The sequence below is a fragment of the Pongo abelii genome, chromosome 13, assembly GCF_028885655.2.
Source record: "Pongo abelii isolate AG06213 chromosome 13, NHGRI_mPonAbe1-v2.0_pri, whole genome shotgun sequence".
In the NCBI taxonomy this organism is placed as follows: domain Eukaryota; kingdom Metazoa; phylum Chordata; class Mammalia; order Primates; family Hominidae; genus Pongo; species Pongo abelii.
In genome coordinates this window covers 103,787,235-103,809,130 of record NC_071998.2, presented here as the reverse complement: position 1 = coordinate 103,809,130, position 21,896 = coordinate 103,787,235, and the positions used below count along the sequence as shown (strand labels likewise).

The following is a 21,896-nucleotide window of genomic DNA, read 5'->3' as shown; positions in this document are numbered from 1 at the left end:
CTAGTTATTAATATAATAAGACATTGGATACCCTATTATTTTCAACCTGCTTTACAACTATCTTTTTATGTATCTTAGCTTTCCCTTTTGCATCTCATTATGAATTCATGGCTTATCACAGACTTAATTTATTCCACTTAGCTGTAATTATTATTCTCTTTTTAATGTTCAAATTGTGACAGCCTGGCTAACCTCGAACTGGCTTCTTTGTCCTTTTAGCACTTACCCTTGGACCTTTTTTAAAAATTCTTCTCGGCTGGGCACAGTGGCTCACGCCTGTAATCCCAGCATTTGGGAGGCTGAGGTGGAAAGATTACTTGAGACCAGGAGTTCAGGATCAGTCTGGGCAACACAGACCTTGTCTCTACAGAAAATAAAAAATTTAGCTAGGAGTATGAGTGGTGGTACACACATGTAGTCCTAGGTACTTGGGAGGCTGAGGTGGGAAGATGGGTTGAGCCCCAGAGTTTGAGGCTGCAATGAGCCATGGTCCCACCACTGCACTTGAGCTCTGGGTGACAGAGCAAAACTTCATCTCTAAGAACAAAAAATAAATGGATACATAAAAATGTTAAAGTCTTCTTGCTTTCTAACAAGATAGTCCAATCCCATTTTGATATTTTTTTCCTGCCCTAAGACATGGAACTAGTACTCTCCCTAAAACTCTGTTTTTTGTTGTTGCTGTTTTGTTTTGTTTTTAAAGAGACAGGGTCTCACTGTGTTGCCCAGGCTGGTCTCAAATTCCTGGCCTCAAATGATCCTCCCACTTCGGCCTCCGAAAGTGCTGGTATTACACGTGTGAGCCACCGTGCCTGGCCTCTGGTTCCTTCTTAATGGAGAATAGTATTAGAGACCAAAATCTGTTCAACATGGAGTTGAGGATAAGGAGGGAGGCATTTTTGCTGGCAGTTGTAGTGACAGAGCAGGAGACCATGTTTCTTTTAGGGCATATGTTAATAATGGCAGTCCACTTTAACATTACTAAATCTTTTTCTATCTTACCATTTTTCTTTGTTATAAGGTTGCATTGACCATGAACATGATCATATTGGCATATAACTTTCTGTATGAAGATCCCTGTGCCAGGAATGCTTCCTCTCACCCCTTTTCACTGGTTGGCAAAGTTCTTGGCCAAGTAAAATGAGAGGAGGAGGGGTAGAATGAATTTCATTTAAAGCTCAGCCTAGTTCAGAAATGTTAAGCAAAACCAGAGCAATTGAATATTCTTCTGATATCTTGCAGTATTTTTGTTGAATTCATTTTCTTCCAGTAAAAAAAAAAAATTCATACAAACAATATTGAATCAAGCTATCCTATCAGCTTGGTGTTATATTTGAAAATCATTTGTCAAATTATATTTACATCATACTCTTAGCATTTATAAATTTTTCATCCGGGGACAGTGTCTCATGCCTGTAATCCCAGCACTTTGGGAGGCCAAGGTGGGCAGATCACGAGGTCAAGAGATCAAGACCATCCTGGCCAACATGTTGAAACTCCGTTTCTATTAAAAATACAAAAATTAGCCAGGTGTGGTGGCACGTGCCTGTAGTCCCAGCTACTTGGGAGGCTGAGGCAGGAGAATCGCTTGAACCTGGGAGGCAGAGGTTGCAATGAGCCGAGATCGTGCCACTGCACTCCAGCCTGGCGACAGAGCAAGACTCCGTCTAAAAAAAATAAATAAATAATTTAAAAAAATCTTACATGACTTGGAACATGAGCGTTTTGTACAACTTTTCTCTGTCCCATGCCACCCTCACTCTCATGTACTTTGAAAACAAAAATATTTTTGTGCGATTGTAATTTTCAATATTATTAATCAGACTGTACACTTTCAAAAATAATTTATAGAAGTTTATGTATGTTGAAGGGCATTGAAAAACTCAGTTGTGCTCCTAGTCATATGAACATTATCGATCACATTATCTTTATAGGCTTTTTAATGCTTTTTCCATTGTTGGCTGTACTTCATATAATTTTTATATATGTATAATTACTGACGGTGACCCCAAAATATTTTTGTGTGAACAAGTTAATCTTGAGGGAAATTGATATTGCTGTAAACAACAGATCAGGATTTTCCAATGTGGCCATTTATTTTGCTCATGACAAAATTTAGACATTATCAGATTTTAAAATTTGCTTTTCAAGAATTATGTGTGCGTGCGTGTGTGTGTGTATATATTTTTGAGACAGTTTCACTCTATTGCCCAGGCTGTAGTGCAGTGGCACAGTCCAGTCATGGCTAACTGCAGCCTTGAACTCCTAGGTTCAAGCAATCCTCCTGCCTCATCCTCCCAAGTAGTTGGGACTGTAGGCACACACCATCATGCCCTGCTAAATTAAAAATTTTTTTTTTTTTTTGTACAGACAAGGTCTCGCTGTGTTGCCCAGGCTGATCTTGAACTCCTGGCCTCAGGTGATCCTCCTGCCTCAGCTTCCCAAAGCACTAGGATTACAAATGTGAGCCACCTAGCCCTATTTTATATTTATAGTATCTCTTAATCGCTAAAAAGGTGGAAGCACATAATTATCTTCTAAAAATGTAGTAGCCTCCACTGAGAAAAAACAAGTCTTGTCCTTTAGTTGACAATAAGCATGTGCAATTTGTATATATACAAATGGGAGAGTGCCAGTTTCCCTTGGAAAACATTCTTCATTTACAAAGAACTCACCTTTGGATTCCTCTAAATGAGACATTCCAGTATACTTAAACACGTCTTCCCATAATTATCTTACCTTAATTCGTATTACATAACTTTTAGGGAAACGTCTGTTGTATAAAATCAATAATACCTGTATTTACACCTTTCCATCTGATTCATTGTAAGAGCATGATTTGTTTGCTTATTTGGGTAACAGGCTCACTGTGAAGTAGTAAATAGAGCAATATATGAGAACAACATAACTCTCCTTAGTGGACTGCTTTTATTTTTATTTTTATTTTTTGAGACAGAGTTTTGCTTTGTTGCCCAGGCTGGAGTGCAGTGGCACGATCTTGGCTTCACTGCAACCTCCACCTCCCAGTTCAAGCAATTCTTGTGCCTCAGCCTCCTGAGTAGCTGGAATTACAGGTGCCTGCCACCACACCTGACTGATTTTTTGTGATTTAGTAGAGATGGGGTTTCATCATGTTGCCCAGGCTGGTCTCGAACTGCCCATCTCAGCCTCCCAAAGTGCTAGGATTACAGGCATGAGCCACCGTTCCTGGCCAGTGGGCTGCTTTTATAACCATATTAATATATAGTTGACTAACAGTCAAAGGAAATTTTATATATATATATATGTTTTCTGTTTTTTCTTTTTGAGACAGGGTCTCTCTCTTTTGCGCAGGTTGGAATGCACTGGTGCAAAAATAGCTCACTGCATAGCACGCCACTCTTGGCCAAGAACTATATTAATGTTAGTTTGGAGCCTATAGTTACAGATTTCCACCTTTGATTTCCACGGAAACAGGGAGGTTACTATACCTACCTATGCTCTGATTGTCAAACATGCATGAAGTTTTTGAAAGTGAGGCTCTTCCTTCTTGACCAAGCCAATCAAGACATACAAGTATGTAATTTTTTAAAAAGTTGATGAATCATATAAAATTGTTTTTGTAGGTAGAAAATCATCAAATATAGGCAGTTTTAACTTAATGCCTAAAAATTATAGTAGTTATGTTTATATAATATCCTTTATATTATATATTATATAATATAATTAGGTATATATTATATATATATATATAAAATATATACCTAATTTATAAGTCTTTTTTGGAGATGGCCCTGATAAAATGGGAGAGAAATTGTCATTCAGTTGCTTGGGTAGTGGTTGAAGAAAAGATCTAAAGCTGTGGTTTGTAAACTATACACCATGGCATCCTAGCACCCCATGGAAAAATCCCAGAGGCCTCATGGAAAATTGTTTTGAAAGCAAACACAGAACTACCTATACTAGTTGGACACCACATGAAGTAGTTTGAGACAGTTTACAGTTTCAACAGTGCACTCCATTCCTTTCAGTGACATCATATCTTTGCGAAGTTAGGTTTTTAGCAATTGCTTTGATAACCAACAACTACTGTGTGAAAATCAGTGCGGAACAGGGAATGAGGATTGGTGGTGTCTGAACTGATTCCAAGGTTTGAAAAGTGATACAAAGCCCAGGCACACATCCATTAGTAAGTAATTAATTGTGGTTATTTAAAAATGAAATTAAATATTTTTTATTTCACGTTATGTGTATTATTTTTTAAAACAACTACAAGATGTAAGGACACAAATACTTACTAGGTTGTTTGGACCTGACTACTTACTAAACAGAATAGTTATATATTTGTTGGCCTGGGGTGTCATGCAAACATTGCTGAGATACTAAGGCACACCGTGAACCAAGAAATTGTGAGAACCTCTGGTTTAAAGTAATTAGACTACCCAATCAGAATTCACATAGCTGACCAAGTCACTGATACCAAGTGGAAAGGTACATTCAACTGAAATTTCTCATGGATAGCGTTTTTAGAGTTGCCACTCCATTCTGCTTGTTTAATATTATGTGACAAACATCTGTACAGTAATCCCCCTTTACCCAGGAGGACGATGTTCCAAAAACCCCAGTAGATGCCTGAAATCACAGATGGTACTGAATTCTTTATATACTGTATTTTTTCCTATACATACATACCTACGATAAAGTTTAATTTATAAATTAGACACAGTAAGAGATTAACAACAATAATAATAAAATTAACAATTATAACAATATACTGCAATAAAAGTTGTGTGAATGTGGTCTCTCTCTCTCTGAATATCTTATTTTACTACCTTGGCCTGTTTTTGTACTGTGGTTGACCACAGGTAGCTGAAACCGTGAATATGGGGTGACTACTATACGTTTTAAATTCTGATTACTACTAAAGAGAAAGAATCTTTTTTAAAATTTTGTTATTTTTTTTTAGAGACAGGGTCTTGCTCTGCCACACAGGCCAGAGTGCAATGGCACATCATAGCTCATTCCAGTGAGCCCAAGTGATCTTCCTGCCTCAGCCTCCTGAGTCACTGGGACTACAGGCATGCAGCACCACACCTAATTGAAAAAAAAAATTTTTTTTTTTTGTTTTTTAGAGATAGGGTCTTGCTATGTTGCCTAGGCTGATCTCGAACTCCTGTCCTCAAGTGATCCTCCTGCCTTGACCTCCCAAAGGGCTGAGATTACAGGTGTGAACCACTGAACCTGGCCCATTTTTAAATAAAAATAATAATGCAAATGATAAATAATTTCCTAAAAGATGTCTCAGGTATTAAGACACCTAGACATTCAGAAAATCAATGAAAAGAATAGTGTAGCTTGGAATTCAAACATTATTGAAGTCTGAAGAACAATTCCCTTCTCTACGTCTGTATCTGGAGGGAAAGAAGGCTATTATATGAGAGTCACTGTGGTATTCTACAATATGAGAAAGAGACAGACCATTTTTCTGCTCCTCAAGATAGTTATCTGACCAGCTTTGTTAAAACTGGGAATCTAAGGATCTCTTAAATCCATTTTGGTTTGAAGAAAGATATTAATATTGAAATACATAGTTGCACACCAAATGGCAGTGGGGTCAGGGCTGGGGTAACTTTTATATCTGCTTTCATTTTTCCATCCCTGCCAGATAGTTGTTATTTCTGATTCTAGTTGTTATTTCTGATTCTCTAAATCAGTGGACTTGTAATTATATATTGCTTTGCTAATTATGTTTCCTTAACATTATTTTGACAAAGTTTCAGTTATTATTTACACATGGCTCCTTTTTACCATCACATTGCCATACACAGGCATAAATGTCACAAATATTAAGATAGTTGAGGTTTTCAAAGCAGCAGACATTTGGGGAAAATTATGGAACCTTCATGTGTTGGAGCTGGAAAGAGCCTTTCAGGACTACTTTAATCATTTCTTTTTTTTTTTTTTTTTTTTAAACAGAGTCTCGCTCTGTCACCCAGGCTGAAGTGCAGTGGCGTAATCTCGGCTCACTGCAACCTCCGCCTCCTAGGTTCAAGCAATTCTCCTGCCTCAGTCTCCCGACTAGCTGGGACTACAGGCACGCACCACCACGCCCAGCTAATTTTTTGTATTTTTAGTAGAGATGGGTTTTCACTGTGTTAGCCAGGATGGCCTCGATCTCCTGACCTCGTGAGCCACCCACCTCAGCCTCCCAAAGTGCTGTGATTACAGGCATGAGCCATCGCACCCGGCCTACTTTAATCATTTCATTTAACATGAATTAATTTGCCTGTTTTGGGATACTTTAAGCAAACTATCCTAAGCAAATAACAACTGTTTATGGAAGGATTTCCATAGGTAATGATGTTTCATAAGTCTGATATGAGACTGGGAGGAATTTTTCATTGATTCAAACTTTAGTATTTCCTACTTCTGTTCTGCCTCATTTCTTCTTACTGAATCCTAAATTGAGATAGAAGAATACCTTCTTACTGTCCTTTCAGAAATAATTAATTGTATAAGTAATACATTCTTGGAATTTGGTTGTTGTGATACCATGATATAATAAGAAACATATTTGGTCATTGACCATGGTTCCTAACATAGAGCTCCTAAAACTCTTACAATTTCCTGAGCAGTAGGGGTACTAGGAGAATGTTTTGTTCTGATATTTGGTTTTGTTTTGTTTTAAGTGACAGGGTCTTGCTCTGTTGACCAGGCTGGAGTGTTAAAGGCACAATCATGGCTCACGGCAGCCTCTACTTCATGGGTTCAAGCGATCCTCCTGCCTTAGCCTCCCAAGTAGCTAGCCTACAGGCACATGCCACCAAGCCTGGGTAATTTTAATTTTTTGTAGACACAAGGTCCTGCATAACCATTCTGTTTAGTACATAGTCAGGTCCAAACAACCTAGTAAGTATTTATGTCCTAACATCTTGTAGTTGTTTTAAGTTGCCCAGGCTAGTCTTGAACTCCTGGCCTCAAGTGGTCCTCCCACTTTGGCCTCCCAAAATGCTGGGATTACAGGTATGAGCCACCAGCCTTGCTCTGATATTTGTCCTTGAACCCCATTTCCTAACACAGAGCTCTGAAGACCTTTGTGATTTCCTGGGTGATGGGAGCATCTTTTGTTCTAATGTGATGACTCTTTATGGGCCCTGGATGGAGGCTGGTTGCCAGGGAAACCAACCCTATAATTTGAGGGTTGGAACTTTCAGTCCCACCTACTGACCTCTGGGGAAAGGAGAGGGACTGAGGTTGAGCTGATCACAAATGGCCAATGATTTAATCATTCATGCCTATGTAATGGAGCCTCCATAAAACCCCAAAAGGACAAGGTTCAGATGAGCTTCTGGATAGCTGAATATGTGAAGGTGCTTGAAAGATGGTGTGCCGGAGAGAGTATTAAAGCCCCATGTCCCTTCCCACGTGCCTGGCCCGATGCATCTCTTCATCTGGCTATTCATGTCTAACCTTTGTAATACCCTTTATTAATAAACTAGTGAATGTAAGTAAAGTATTTCCCTGAGTTCTGTAAGCCACTCTAGCAAATTAACCAAATCCAAGGAGTGAGTCATGGGGGCCCCCGGTTTATAGCCAGTCAGTCAGAGGCATAGGTGACAACCTACTGCCTACTTGCCATTGGCGTCTGAAGTGGCGAGCAATCTTGTAAAACTGAGCCTCAGCTTGTGGGGCCCCACACTATCTCCAGGTAGATAGCATCAGAATTGAATTATAGGACACTCAGCTGGTGTCCACTGAAGAATTGCTTGGTGTCAGAAGTTTTGTGTTGAATGAGAGTAGAGAATAGTTTGTTTTTTCCAAAAACAGTTTGGTTTTTCCTCTGTCTCTCAAAGCTGTATTAAATCTTTCCTTGAGTAGAAGACTTCTCTCGAGACATGCCTATCCAGAAGACTGGGCGGAGCAGGTCATGACCTGCAGCATGGAAAGGCCCCACAGAGCTTCTTCCACTGGAAGATTAAGCTCTAAGAGATCAGGCAGGAAAAAGGGATTGGAGTTAGGATGAGAGTAAATGATCAATACCCTGGAAGGCTTAGAAAACTCTCTTCAGAAAGACCATAATGGGCTGAGCTCAGTTGCTCACACATGCAATCCTAGCACTTTGTGAGACTAAGGTGGGAGGATCGCTTGAGCCCAGGAGTTCAAGACCAGCCTGGGCAACATGGTGAAATCCTGTCTCTACAAAAAAAAATACAAAAATTAGTAGGGCATGCTGGCTTATACCTGTAGTCTTAGCAACTTGGGAGACTGAGGCAGGAGGATCGCTCGAGCCCAGGAGTTTGAGGCTGCAGTGAGATATGATCCCACCACTGCACTCCAGCCTGGGCTACAGAGCAAGACCCTGGCTTAATACATTCTGGCATGTCTTCTTCTTTTTCTTCTTTTTTAATGAATTATCTTATCCAAATAGAGGGAGTCTGCTATTACTAGAGTTTGATGACATAGCATGAGTGGGCAGAGAGGGGAAAATGGGAGATGATAGAAATGAATGTGCCAGAGGTTTATTTTGCCCAGAATCCTGGCCAGAGACAGTATGCTAATGCCTGATTGAAGAACAGATTTAGCTGAAAACACTGCAAAAGGAGTATGAATACTCCTTGTACAGCCTACACCATCCCTAGCTAGTCTCTGCTCCTCTCCCAAGGAGAGGAAAAAGTTTGCATCCTACCACCTAATTCTTCCTCTTTATAATCAGTATAAAATTCTTAGACTCCTTCATGTGAGTACCCTTAGGAGTGCCTAGGTCTGCTCTGCTTGGAAAATGTGCTTTCCTCCCATATTCATTCTTCTGGCCTAATGATTCCAGTCTCCTGAGCCATCATTGTCTTTATCTTTTTTTTTTTTTTTTCTGTAGTTCTGTTTTCCAGTCCTTTAATCTTTCTTTTTGTTTTTCTAAATTAGGGATCAGAAACTCAAATGCTTACAGATAATGTAAACAAGGTGATAAGGATTGTAATGAGCTGGAGAGTGCCCAGCTAAAGGGGACAACTATTTCTTAGTTCTGGTGAATTGTTGCCGTGGGGGCATATAGATCACTTGTTGCCAGATCTTGAGATATATTTCAAGAGAAGCTAGGAATCTGAGAAATTAGTGTACAGTTTCTCAATGTTTACATGTTAGTATTTAATTCTGATTTTTAAAACATAGCTAGGAGTTGCTCCTGGGCCATAACTTGGCAACCTCTACCCTATATCTTATGTAAGTCTGAAGCTGAAAATCCAGCCCAGTATTAAGTATTTGACAAAGGCCATATCTCTTTGTATCCTGTCAGTTACGCTCCATTTCTTTCTCAGAATTGCTTTCTGGTCAGTTGAAATTCTTTGACATGTTCCTTGAAAAATTGTCCAACATATCTGAATGGAAGCAGTTGAGAAAAAGAAATATTTTGATCTGAGTATGTTTACTGCTTTTCCCCCCATGAAAAAGGCATGCAGAAAAAGGCTTCAAATAGAAGACTAAGAACATCTGCCCTCCCAAAGGTTGACTCTGCAGGATAGAGACTGCACAGGCCCCTGCAGCATTTAGGTCCTCAAAGATTTTGTTAAAAAACAAATGCTGTAACTTATACCTTGGTGATTAAAATTCTGTAGAACTAAGCCTTAAAAGTCCTCAGCTACACTTTAAATATAATATGATTTGATATTATATTCTGCTTAAGTATTCATGAATTATGCTGTTAAAGTTGCTGGGAAGTAGGAGGGAAGAAGTAACCATTTAGGGAAAGTACTTACTGGTGAATTCATTATCATGTTAGAGAATAGGAGTTTTGCTTTCTTGGTTCTAGATGACTTAGGTTATAAAAATAGGTCTAAAATGTTTCTTATTACTCTCTCTTTCTTTCTCCCTTTTCTCCTATTCCCCTCTTTTTTTTAGGTTTTCAAAACAAAAATAGAGTTGCAATCTTGGCAGAACTGGACAAAGAGAAAAGAAAACTACTTATGCAGAACCAGTCTTCAACAAATCATCCTGGAGCTAGGTATTGACACTATAATGTGGGTTTTTTGTTTGTTTGTTTTTTTTTTTTTTTTTGAGACAGAGTCTCGCCCTGTCCCCCAGGCTGGAGTGCAATGGTGCAATCTCGGCTCACTGCAGCCTCCGCCTCCTGGGTTCTAGCGATTCTCCTGCCTCAGCCTCTCGAGTAGCTGGGATTACAGGCACCTGCCACGACACCCAGCTAATTTTTGTATTTTTAGTAGAGATGGGGTTTCACCATGTTGGTTAGGCTGGTCTTAAACTCCTGACCTCAGGTGATCCACCCGCTTTGGTCTCCCAAAGTGCTGGGATTACAGGCGTGACCCACCATGCCTGGCGTATAATGTGGTTTTTATATTCAGTGATATAAAAATTTCTTGGACCAAATAACTCAAATTGGCTGGCAATGATTTTTTTCTTTAACACTGCAATCTATTCATTGTGTTTTATTTGTATAGGGGAGGCTAAACTTTACCTGTGCCCAACTTAGTTCTTATTGGGAGGGATCTCTGTAACAAAAGATAGATTAACAAGAGAAAAACAAATTTATGAGTGCATGCAGCACACATCACAAGGGAGAAACCTTATAACTCAAAATCATGGCTTAGAACTCTACTTATATAGCATCTTCAACAAAGAACAATAAATGTGGCACAAATGAAAGGGATTTTAGGCTTCTGGGGGTGGGAAACTGAGAAGGTAAATATATGGATAAAATGAATGGAGTAAGGCTTGTTGGCAGAGTCCTCTGCCGCTGTCCCTAGGCTAAGAGTCTAGAGTTGTCTCCAGTAGAGGAGAAGTTCTATCCTATCTTTAGGCAGAAAGTGGGGAGGGGAGAGAGAGAGCTTTTCCTCAGTTTGCTGCTGCCTTTTATTTTTATTTTTAAGCAACCCTATTAACTGAGCTGCTGCTTAATTGCTTTCAGCTCAAAAATAATTTTTATATCAAAGAAACATATTTTAGATGACATATTCTGGTTCCCTTCATTTCCTAGTCAGACTTTTAACAAACTGTTTAGTTGATTAAATTGTAAACATTCTAACTAGAATATTTAATTTTCCCTATAGACTTCATAGCCTTCAGACTTTTTTTTTTTTTTTTTTTTTTTGAGACAGGGTCTTACTCTGTCACCTAGAGTGGAGTGGAGTGGCACAATCATAGCTCACTACATCCTCAGTCTCCTGGGCTCAGGTGATCCTCCCTGAGTATCTCACACTACAGGCGCACCCTACCATACCTGGCTAATTTTTTTTGTTTTTTAGTAGCGACAAGTGAGGTCTTGTGTTGCCCAGGCTGGTCTCAAACTCCTGGCCTCAAGTGATCCTCCTGCCTCGGCCTCCCAAAGTGCTGGGATTACAAGCGTTAGCCACTGCAACTAGCCCTTATAGCCTTTTTTTTTTTTAAGAGTTTTGTATGGTTTTTTATTACTGCAATTGCTGCTAGTGCCCCACTTTTTAATCATTCTGCAAAGTAGGCCAAATTTAGGTAGCTTGATGATCTTTATTATAGGTATTCAGTCTCTGCCATATTTAGTATCTTCCTTCAGATCCATTATTGCCGGGCATGGTGGCTCACGCCTGTAATCCCAGCATTTTGGGAGGCTAAGGTGGGCGGATCACTTGAGCCCTGTAGCTCGAGAGCAGCCTGGGCAACGTGGCAAGACCCATCTCTACAAAAAATACAAAAAATTAGCTAGCCATGGTGGTGCGTGCCTGTAGTGCCAGCTACCTGGGAGGCTGGGGTGGGAGGCTCACCTGAACCTGGGAGGTTGGGGCTGCAATGAGCTGATTGCACCACTGCAATCCAGCCTGGATGATACAGTAAGACTGTCTAAAACAAACAAACAAAAAAGATCCATTATCCCCTTCAGCCACCACCACCCTAACTCTCTTTTGTCTTTCTCTTAAAGCAATTGTCTGTACTCTACTTTCTCACTTATTGATGCCTCAACCCACTGCAGTCTGACTTCCAGGCCCTCCATCAAAGAAAATGTTCTTGCCTAGGTCTCTTGTAACCTTCCCGGGCTAAATCTGGCAGACTAGAGTCCTTTTCTTATCAGACATCTTAGCGTTATTTGACACCACTGATCACTTTCTTTCTTTTCTTTTTTTTGAAACAGGGTCTCTGCTGTGCAGGCTGGAATGCAGTGGCGCAATCTTGGCTCACTGCAACCTCTGCCTCCTGTGTTCAAGTGATTCTCGTGCCTCAGCCTCCCAAGTAGCTGGGATTACAGGCGTACGCCACCACACCCAGCTAATTTTTGTAATTTTAGTAGAGAGGGGGTTTTGCCATGTTGGCCAGGCTGGTCTCAAACTCCTGGCCTCAAGTGATCCGCCCACCTTGGCCTCCCAAAGTGCTGGGATTACAGGCGTGAGCTGCCGCACCCCGCCCACTTCTTAAAGTACTCTCTTGGTTTCCATTTGCTCACTCAGAGAATATAAAACACAGTAGGAGGAGACTATCTTGATTTCTTTTGTGGACATTTCTCTATTTGTCCCTTGAATGCTGACAGCCCTTCGAATTCTGTTCTAGACCAGGCTTCCTAGCCTGCCTGTTTTCACTGGACAGTTGCATCTTTTCCCACATGCTGTTATTTACGTGCTAATCACTTATGCATTTGCAGCTCTAGTCTGTCCTTTCTTCTAAGCACCACCTCTGCCTCCTGGATATCTCTACTTTGATGTCCACAGGCATTTCAAATGTAGTATGTCCCAACCTGAGCTCATTCTCCCTTCCTGTTCTCCAATCAGCTACTGAATATTCTTGTGTATCCTGTCTCAGTAAATGGTTCAGGCTGCCGTCTACTAGTTACAAAGTCAGAAATGTGAACTTCAATTATTTACCATTCCTTTCACTTTCATCTCCAAGCATTCACCGTTCTCTTGTGATTATACTTTGAAAGGTGTCTCACATCTGTCCATTTTCTTCATTGCTACTGATGCTATCCTGATTCCTGGCCACTCTCATTTCTTGCCTCAATTATTATAACTGCTTCAGATTTCCTGTGGTCTTACGCTTCTTGAATATATTCATCAGTTGTGTCATTTAGCAAGCTTTAATCGGGAAGTAACAGAAATATAACAAAATTGGCATAAACATTTGGGTATCTGTTAACCAAGCGTGTGAAGATAAGGTAGTTCCAGAGTAGCTTAATTCAGTGGCCACAATATCATTAGTGATGCAGCTTCATTCATCTTTCCTTTCTGCTTTACCCCATGGGTCAGTGGCTCCCTCAGGCCAGAATATGACTGCAGTGGCTTAGGCATCACCCCACACTGAGCCACCTGTAGAGGAAAAAGCCTGAAAGATTCCTGTGGTGTGTCCCATTTGTAAGAGTGAGGAAAACACTCTCAGAAGCCTTCCTGTAGACACCCATCAAGTCTGGTTGCCCAGATTATGTACCTTTCTCTTGCCTAAACCAGAAACCAGCTAGGGAAATGACATTGTCTTACATCAATCAAGGTCTACCTCCTGGGGCATAAGCCTGGCCTGCCTTGAAGCATGTGACCACTGATAATTGAACCAAGTTTGGGTTCCATCAGCAAGGAGGAAAGGAGACAAACAGCTGTTGAGGAGGTGACCAACACTGTCTGCCACAGTAGTGCAGTAGTGGTCTTTCTGAACTACAGGATGATAGTTTTTTTTTTTGAGACAGGGTCTCACTCTGTCACCCAGGCTGGAGTGCAGTGGCACCATCTCCAGACCTCCCAAGCTGAAGCGATCCTCCCATCTCAGCCTCCCACGTAGCTGGAATCGCGGGCGCATGCCACCATACCTGGTTAATCTTATTTTTGTAGAGATGGGGTCTACTATATTGCCCAGGCTGGTTTTGAACTCCTGGGCTCAAATGATCCTCCTGCCTCGGACTCCCAAAGTCCTGGGATTACAGGCATGAGCCACCACGCCTGGCCAAGAGGGTGATACTTCTGATCATGTCACTCCCCTGCTGCCTAACACTCTTTGGAGGTCTCCTCTTACTGTTAGGATAAGGTCTACATTTTATAACATTTTCCAGACCACTATCCTTTCAGATACATTAAATGTCCTTATTAATTCTCCTGTTATTAATATACATCACACCTCATCAGGATTGCTGTTGTCTGTGAGCCTCTTGTCTTGCATATACCCCTAGTGTTCAGTACAGAGCTATGCATCTAGTAGCTGCTGTAGAATCTGGTAAGTATCTCTAAGTTTGATTATTTATTCATAATAGTTCTACCTATGTGGAACATGGTTATGATAATTTTAGTTTAATTATTATTTATTTATTTATTTTGAGACAGAATCTTGCTCTGTCTCCCAGTCTGGATGCAGTGGTGCAATTTCGGCTCACTGCAACCTCCATCTCCTGGGTTCAAGCGATTCTTCTGCCTCAGCCTCTCGAGCAGCTGGGACTACAGGTGTGCGCCACCACGCCTGGCTAATTTTTGTATTTTTAGTAGAGACAGGGCTTCACCATGTTGGCCAGGCTGGTAACGAACAAGTTTAGTAATCATAAAAACAAAAGGATATGGTTTTACTGCTGACGGATATCATGTGGTTTAACTGTTTTTAAAATAATGTTAATAGACATCATGATAGATCATGGTATCTCAAATCTGTTTGAAAGCAGGAGACCATAGATTATAAATTTTAGGCTGCGCATGATGGCTCATGCCTGTAATCCCAGCATTTTGAGAGGCCGAGGCAGGCAGATCACTTGAGGTCAGGAGTTCGAGACCAACCTGACCAACATGACGGTGAAACCCCTTCTCTACTAAAAATACAAAACTCAAATATAACTGGGTGTGGTGGTACACACCTGTAATCCCAGCTACTCAGGAGGCTGAGGCACGAGAATGGCTTAAACCTGGGAGGCAGAGGTTACAGTGAGCTGAGATCGCACCACTGCACTCTAGCCCGGGTGACAGAGTGAGACTCTGTCACCAAAAAAACAAAAGATAAATTTTTAAAAGATCATTTAAAATCTCAGTAAATAACATAGACTTTCTTACATAAATTCATGAAGATAGTGAGAGAAGGAAAAAAGACTTATTCTTGGAGGTCTTTTTTACCCCTATAAAGAATATATAATGAAAAGTTGTGATTCAGAAGTAAGGACATCTCTTTAAGAGATTTACTGTATAGCATAGTGACTATAGTTAATGATACATACTTGAAAATTGCTAAGAGAATTTTTTGCTAAGAAAATTGCTACGAGATCTTAAATGTTCCACAACTAAAAATGGTAAGTATGTGAGGTGATGGATATGTTAATTAGCTTGATTTAACCATTTCACAACAAATACAAATACTAAAACATCACATTGTACACTGGAAGTATATGCAGTTTTTGTCAAGGATACCTCAATTTAAAAAAAAGAAGATAATTTACTACCATCCAAAAAAAAGTAAGGATGTTTCTGCCTTAAGCAGCTGAGTAACCAAGATTCCCATTTTAGCATTGCACTCTCGAGACCCTCTCTTAATAAGGACTTCCGGGATCACGCTGAGCAGCAGCATATTGCAGCCCAACAGAAGGCAGCTTTGCAGGTGAGCAAAGTGTAACTGACATTCTTGCCTCGGTGGAGGTTTCCTGGATCTCAGAAGCCAGCACATAGTTATTTTATATTTCAGTGGAGCAATATCGATAAAAATGTTCCACACATAATTGCAATGGTTTGCTGATGTTCAGTCAAGCCCAGAGGATTTGAAGGACCAGTGCAGCAGTAATGAAAATATCTTTTATGGTGTTGACTGGGTCATGATTGATTCTGTGCTTCTACAAGCCAAGGGATTGCTTGTGCACAAAAGAGTTTAGGATATTTGGATGGACAGGAATCATCTTAAAAATTGAACTGGCTAAATAGTACATGCATTTTTTTTCAAATCTATCATGTCATTACATCCTTTGATAGTTGTATTAGTTTATTATTGTTGCCTGGATTTTTTTTTTTTTAAATGCTCAGCACAGCTGTTGTTCAGGAAATATTTAATAGCTAACTCTTACTATAGGACTAGAAATGTGGTGCTTCATCAGTTAAAAAAAATACTTTTCAGAGTAATGAATAGTTTTAGTGTTACAGTCTCATCATGAATAATTTAAGATTTCCAGAGACTTTGGACAAGACATTTTTTTTTTCATAGGCATAATTTAATCACTTGTATTTTTAAACCTTAGAATCCCAGAATTGGAAGGAACATTATGAAGACCATCTCACTTTATTTTATTTTATATATCTATTTTTTAGAGACAAGGTCTCACGCTCTGTCACCCAGGCTGGAGTGCAATGGTGCCATCATAGCTTACTGTAACCTCGAACTCCTGGGTTCAAGTAATCTTCTTGCCTCAGCCTCCTAAGTAGCTGGGACTACAGGCACATGCCGCTGGGACTACAGGCACATGCCACTGTGCCTAGCTAATTTTTTAATTTTTTGTAGAGATGGGGTCTCACTGTGTTGCCCAGACTGGTCTCAAACTCCGGGCCTCAAGTGATCGTCCCACCTCAGTCACCCAAAGTGTTGGGATTACAGGTGTGAGCCACCATTGCCCAGCCCTCCATTCACTTTAGATGACCTAAAAACAGTCTTTTTTTTTTTTTAAATGACAGAGGGAAGTTACTGGTGGTTTTCTGTTATTTACATTCCAACATTCTCTACCAAATGTTGGTATTTTAATCACCAGTAATCTCACTCCCTTTTCCCCCGTCTCCTTCCAACTACTACCCTTCTTTCTCAAGTTCCTGGTTTGTTGACCAAGATCAGAGTACTTTAGGATCTTTGATACTCGTTTTCCTCACTGGAAGGAACAAAACAGTTCATGTCTGAGTCATTTATTGACTGAGGACGATTACAGGGTAGATAGAGAGGATGATAAATGAGTACTTGGTGTAACTTGTTAACCCAGATTCTGTATTACTGTCCATTTCCTGTCTATTTAAACACAACCAGCAGCAGAAGAACTGATTTATTTATTTATTTTTTTATTTTTTTGAGACAGAGTCTCGCTCTGTCACCCAGGCTGGAGTGCAGTGGTGCGATCTCTGCTCACTGCAAGCTCCGCCTCCTAGGTTCACGCCATTTTCCTGCCTCAGCCTCCTGAGTAGCTGGGACCACAGGCACCCGCCACCACGCCTGGCTAATTTTTTTGTATTTTTAGTAGAGACGGGGTTTCACCGTGTTAGCCAGGATGGTCTCCATCTCCTGACCTCGTGATCCGCCCGCCTCATCCTCCCAAAGTGCTGGGATTACAGGTGTGAGCCACCGCGCCCGGCCAAGAACTGATTTTAAAATAAATTCCATCTTGGCCATAACAATGAAAAATAAATGAATAAACAAATAAATTTGGTCTCAAGCATTCAGAAAGAATAAGTAATTTTAATGCCTTGGTTGAAGAATTGTGACTCTGTTTAATAGCTTAATTGCCTTTTTGTTTTTAATCTTTCCCAGCATGCTCATGCACATTCATCTGGATACTTCATCACTCAAGACTCTGCATTTGGGAACCTTATTCTTCCTGTTTTACCTCGCCTTGACCCAGAATGAAGAAAACATTTGCGATGGAAAAGTGACTTTGTAATATCAAATGCCAAAGCTACTATCATTCAGTGCTACATGAACTGTGACTTTAAGAATTTTGGTGAACTTTGATATTTTTTGTTTGTCTGAAAGAAAGGAATGTATAAGTGAAAGCAGAAAGAAGAGTAACCAGGATGATGAGAGTTGTGGAAGCTGTATCTTCCAAGGAATTGATTATGTACCGTGACGGTAACTTTTTTGTAATGCTGTTTAACTCTCAATCAGACTCTGAACTGGATGGTCACGAAGTCATTCCCCAACTCCTAGCAAGTTTGACTGAATATATCATGTCCACAGTAGATTTTCAAGAATCATTTATAGTACTTAACTTTAAAGAAACAAGGGTGCTTTTAAAAAATGAACCGATAGGCTTAAATCAATTACATCCATATTTGCTGTTTATAGGATTGCTATCAGTATACCTTTTGAGTTTATAGTCAACATGTATCATCCTGAAATATTCTTTCTGGACTCATAACTACTTCCCCCTTTTTCACTTTAAAACAAACCCCAAGAATAAATTACTAACCAGTCTTAACCATCTTTTATAAACATATGCTCTTATAAATGTTGTGACTAAATGCAATTAAAAATAATAGGAAATGTGGTAGTTTTTTAATTTGTACATCCTCTTATTTAGTGTTACCACATAAATGATGAGTTTGTGTGGTTCTATTTTCCATTTTTGTTCTAATTGAAAACTTTTTGGCTGGGCACGGTGCCTCACGCCTGTAATCCCAGCACTTTGGGAGGCCGAGGCGGGCAGATCACTTGAGATCAGGAGTTTGAGACCAGCCTGGCCAACATGGTGAAACCCTGTCTCTACTAAAAATATAAAAAATTAGCCAGGTATGGTGGCACGCGCCTGTAATCCCAGCCACTCGGGAGGCTGAGGCAGGAGAATCGCTTGAACCTGGGAGGCAGGGGTTTCAGTGAGCTGAGATGGTGTCATTGCACTCCAGCCTGGGTGACAGTGAGTCTTCATCTCAAAGGAAAAAAAAAAAAGAAAAAGAAAACTTAATCCAAGTCGAGCTCCTTTTTAATTACTTTAAGTAGGAAGGGATTAGGTTAAGAAAGTCTCTCAACATGACCCATCTTTAGCAGTATCTGGGGTGCTTATTTAAATATGCAGTCCCACTACCCTACCCTAGTCCTACAGAATTAGAATCTGATTCAAAATAAAGTCTGAAAACCATGACATAGAGAATTCTATGAAATATCTTGTACAGATTTTCGTGATATATTTATACACGCCTGGGTTTGTAGATCCCTGAAACTTAGAGGTCATTTAGCTAAAATCCACATTTTTTTTTAACTTTTAATAGGATTGAAATGATATTTTACACTGTATCACAGATAGAGTATTTTATATAACTTTTTGTAATGACCTCATCTTGGCCTTGAGTCCCATCCTCTCTGGTGGTAGGGTAAAACTGAAAATTCCAGTTTGGGTCAATATTTAGTGAAAGTTCTACTTTCTTTTCAGAGAGTTTGTTCCCCCCGCTCTTCTTCCTTAGATATTTTCAAACACACAGCTCCATCCTACTCAAACCAAGTGAAGCAAAGGTGGACAATTCTAGAATTAGCTGTGCCATGTAGGTTTTTTTGAGAATTTGAACTGATTTCCTTCATTTTGATGAGGTGGCAACTGTCCCCATTGTAATGGTCACCATTGCAGCGAGGATAGCCTTACTTCTGCAGCGCAGAGCTCCTCAGGGGGCCTCTGGCTCCTGTCCCTCCTCAGGTCCATCCAACTACTCCTTGGGCCTCCTTATGGTAGCCCTCATTGTCTTAAGTTAATTTCACTAGGTTTCTGTTCTCTGTGATCTGCAACATAACTGACATGGTTCTAAATCTGTCTCTAGGGAGATAACACATTAGTATATTTTCTACATTATTGAAGCCTCTACCTAATGTATGACTTTTGTAGCTCAGGTAAAGAGATCTTTTTACCAGTGTTATCCTTTCTAGTCTGTTAGCCTTTTAAATAGATGTGGCCTAAATCCTGTAGTCCTGGCTAGGAAGCACTTCTCTCTACCCCTCTGCTTTGAGTCACAAATTCAATTCAATTTCCTATGTATTTATTAATACCTACAGATAAAGCACTGTGCTTTGGAGGACACAAAGGTGACTGGCACCTGCTCTTTTAGGAGGTCACCGTGCAGAGGATCCTATTCTGGTACACCAATAGTTATAAAGCAAGCCACAGCCTGGGCAACACAGTAAGACTCCTCTCTCTACTAAAAATTAAAAAAAAAAAAAAAAAAAAAAAGATTGGCTAGGTGTGCTGGCGCATGCAGAGAGTCCCAGCCACTCGGGAGGCTGAGGTGGGAGGATTGCTTGAGCCTGGGAGGTTGAGGCTGCAGTGGACCATGATTGCACAAATGCACTCCAGCCTTGGCAACAGAGTGAGACCCTGTCTCTAAATCAATCAATCAAGCGAGCCAGAATGCAGTAGTGGCCTGAGAGAGGCATCCTGGAACGTAGTGTGGTCTGGCTAGGCTTAGAAGTATTCATGTAATTTTTACCTGACAAGGGAAGGAAGAGCTGCTCCACATGCAGAGCAAGGTTTCAGAATGAGAAGAGAAGAGCAGGCACTGCAGAGGGTGAGGGAAAGGGCAGCAGTGGACTGGGAAGCCCTCAGGTGGAGGTCAGCATTGCTTCCCTCAGATCATGGGTGAATTTGAGGAACTCAGTTAATATCTTTGCATGTTCCTCCCTCCATAAGGTGAGAACAGCAGATGCTCTGCCCATGTCAGAAATTGTCTAGACTAGTGTTTTTCAAAGTGCAAAAGCCTCAACCCATTACTGAGTTGAGAAGCCAACTTAATGGTTTAACAGGATTGACCAGCATTTTTTCCGAAAAAAATCAAAAACATCTGAGTGTACTGCATATAGAAATAGGTGGTTTTGCCTCATGAATATTCTGTTTCTGTGTGTTCCTATATGTGTATATTTTACGTTGTATTTTGTTGGTTTTTTAAGAGACAGTCTTGCTCTGTCGTCCAGGCTGGAGTGCAGTGGTATAATCATAGCTCACTGCAAGACTCCTTGAATCCCTGGGCTCAAGCTATCCTCCACCCTTAGCCTCCCAAGTAGCTGAGACTACAGGCACACGCCACCATGCCCAGCTAATTTTTTTTTTTTTTAAATTTTTGTAGAGACAGCGTCTTGCTATGTTGCCCGGGCTGGTCTTGAACTCTTGGCCTCAAGCAGTCCTCTCGATCCTCCCACCTTGGCCTCCTAAAGTGCTGAGATTACAGGTGTGAGCCACTGCACCTGGCTTACTTATTTCGTCTATTGTCTGTTCCACTAGTACGTAAAGTCTTAGAGGGCAAGAATTTTTGTTTATTTCCTTCTCTTCCTCCTTTCCTTTCTTCCTCTTTTACTTCGTTCACTACTGTATTCCACATGAAATATATTTGGCATATAGTAGGTGTTCAATATGTTGAAGGAATGAAAGAATTTATATGACTTGAGTTGCAATATAAAATGTATATTTTTTTTACTGTTGAGTTATGGCAAAAAAAGTTTTGAAAGCCGCTTCTAAATAATGCAGATGTCAGTGCTTTGTATGACCCTGGAATAAAAACTGAAATGACTTAGTGATTTCAAAGGCATATTTGTTTTCCTGAACAATCTATAAACTGTCTCATTAAGTTGTCTCAGTTATTTGCTTCACTTCGGCAATAGAAGCTCAGCCTTTACATGTGTTTAAAGCCTCTTGAGGCAAGGGATTTGGCAAATATGGTTACATGGAGAATAGAAGATAACGAGAGAGAGTATCAATTCATTAGTGCAGTTGAACCCCTCTACTGGAATCCCATCAGCGAGCACAAGTCCCATTTCAACAGCATTAAATGCAACAAGTATTTGCTGAGTGCTTTTCTTATTCACCTCTATATCCACGGTGACTTCTACACAGTTGATACCCACGATTCTTTTTTAAAGAGATGGGGTCTCACTCTGTTGCCCAGGCTGGACACTGGGCTCAAGTGATCCTCCCACCTCAGCCTCCCAAGTAGCTGTGACTATAGGTGTGTGCCACCATGCTCAGCCACAGGCTTTTTTTTTTTTTTTTTTTTTTTTTACAGGGTCTCACTCTTGTTGCCCAGACTGGAGTGCAATGGCAGCATCTCAGCTCACTGCAACCTCTGCCTCCCAGTTTCAAGTGATTCCCATGCCTCAACCTCCTGAGTAGCTGGAATTACAGGTGTGCGCCACCACGCCCAGCTAATTTTTTATGTTTTTAGTAGAGACGGGGTTTTGCCATGTTGGCCAGGCTGGTTCTCCAACTCCTGGCCTTAAGTGATCCACCTGCTTCGGCCTCCCAAAGTGCTGGGATTACAGGTCTGAGCCACCGCACCTGG

General features: G+C 40.6%; 1 protein-coding gene across 6 annotated transcripts in view; it reads left to right on the top strand.

Moving 5' to 3' along the window:
- The window catches only part of INIP (INTS3 and NABP interacting protein), a 35,239-nt gene extending 14,111 nt beyond the window's left edge, over positions 1–21,128 (top strand). For 2 of the 6 annotated variants that reach the window (XM_054520470.2, XM_024252760.3), the window contains 3 exons: positions 9,871–9,973; positions 15,411–15,501; positions 17,398–21,128. In XM_054520470.2, the coding sequence (XP_054376445.1) occupies positions 9,936–9,973; positions 15,411–15,501; positions 17,398–17,493 (225 nt within the window). In that variant the 5' untranslated portion in view covers positions 9,871–9,935 and the 3' untranslated portion in view covers positions 17,494–21,128. Of the gene's footprint in view, positions 1–2,370; positions 2,464–9,870; positions 9,974–15,410; positions 15,502–17,397 lie in introns of all 6 variants that reach the window. The other 4 variants (XM_054520469.2, XM_054520468.2, XM_054520467.2 and 1 more) reach the window with 4 other exon arrangements.
- The last annotated feature ends 768 nt before the right edge of the window (positions 21,129–21,896 follow it).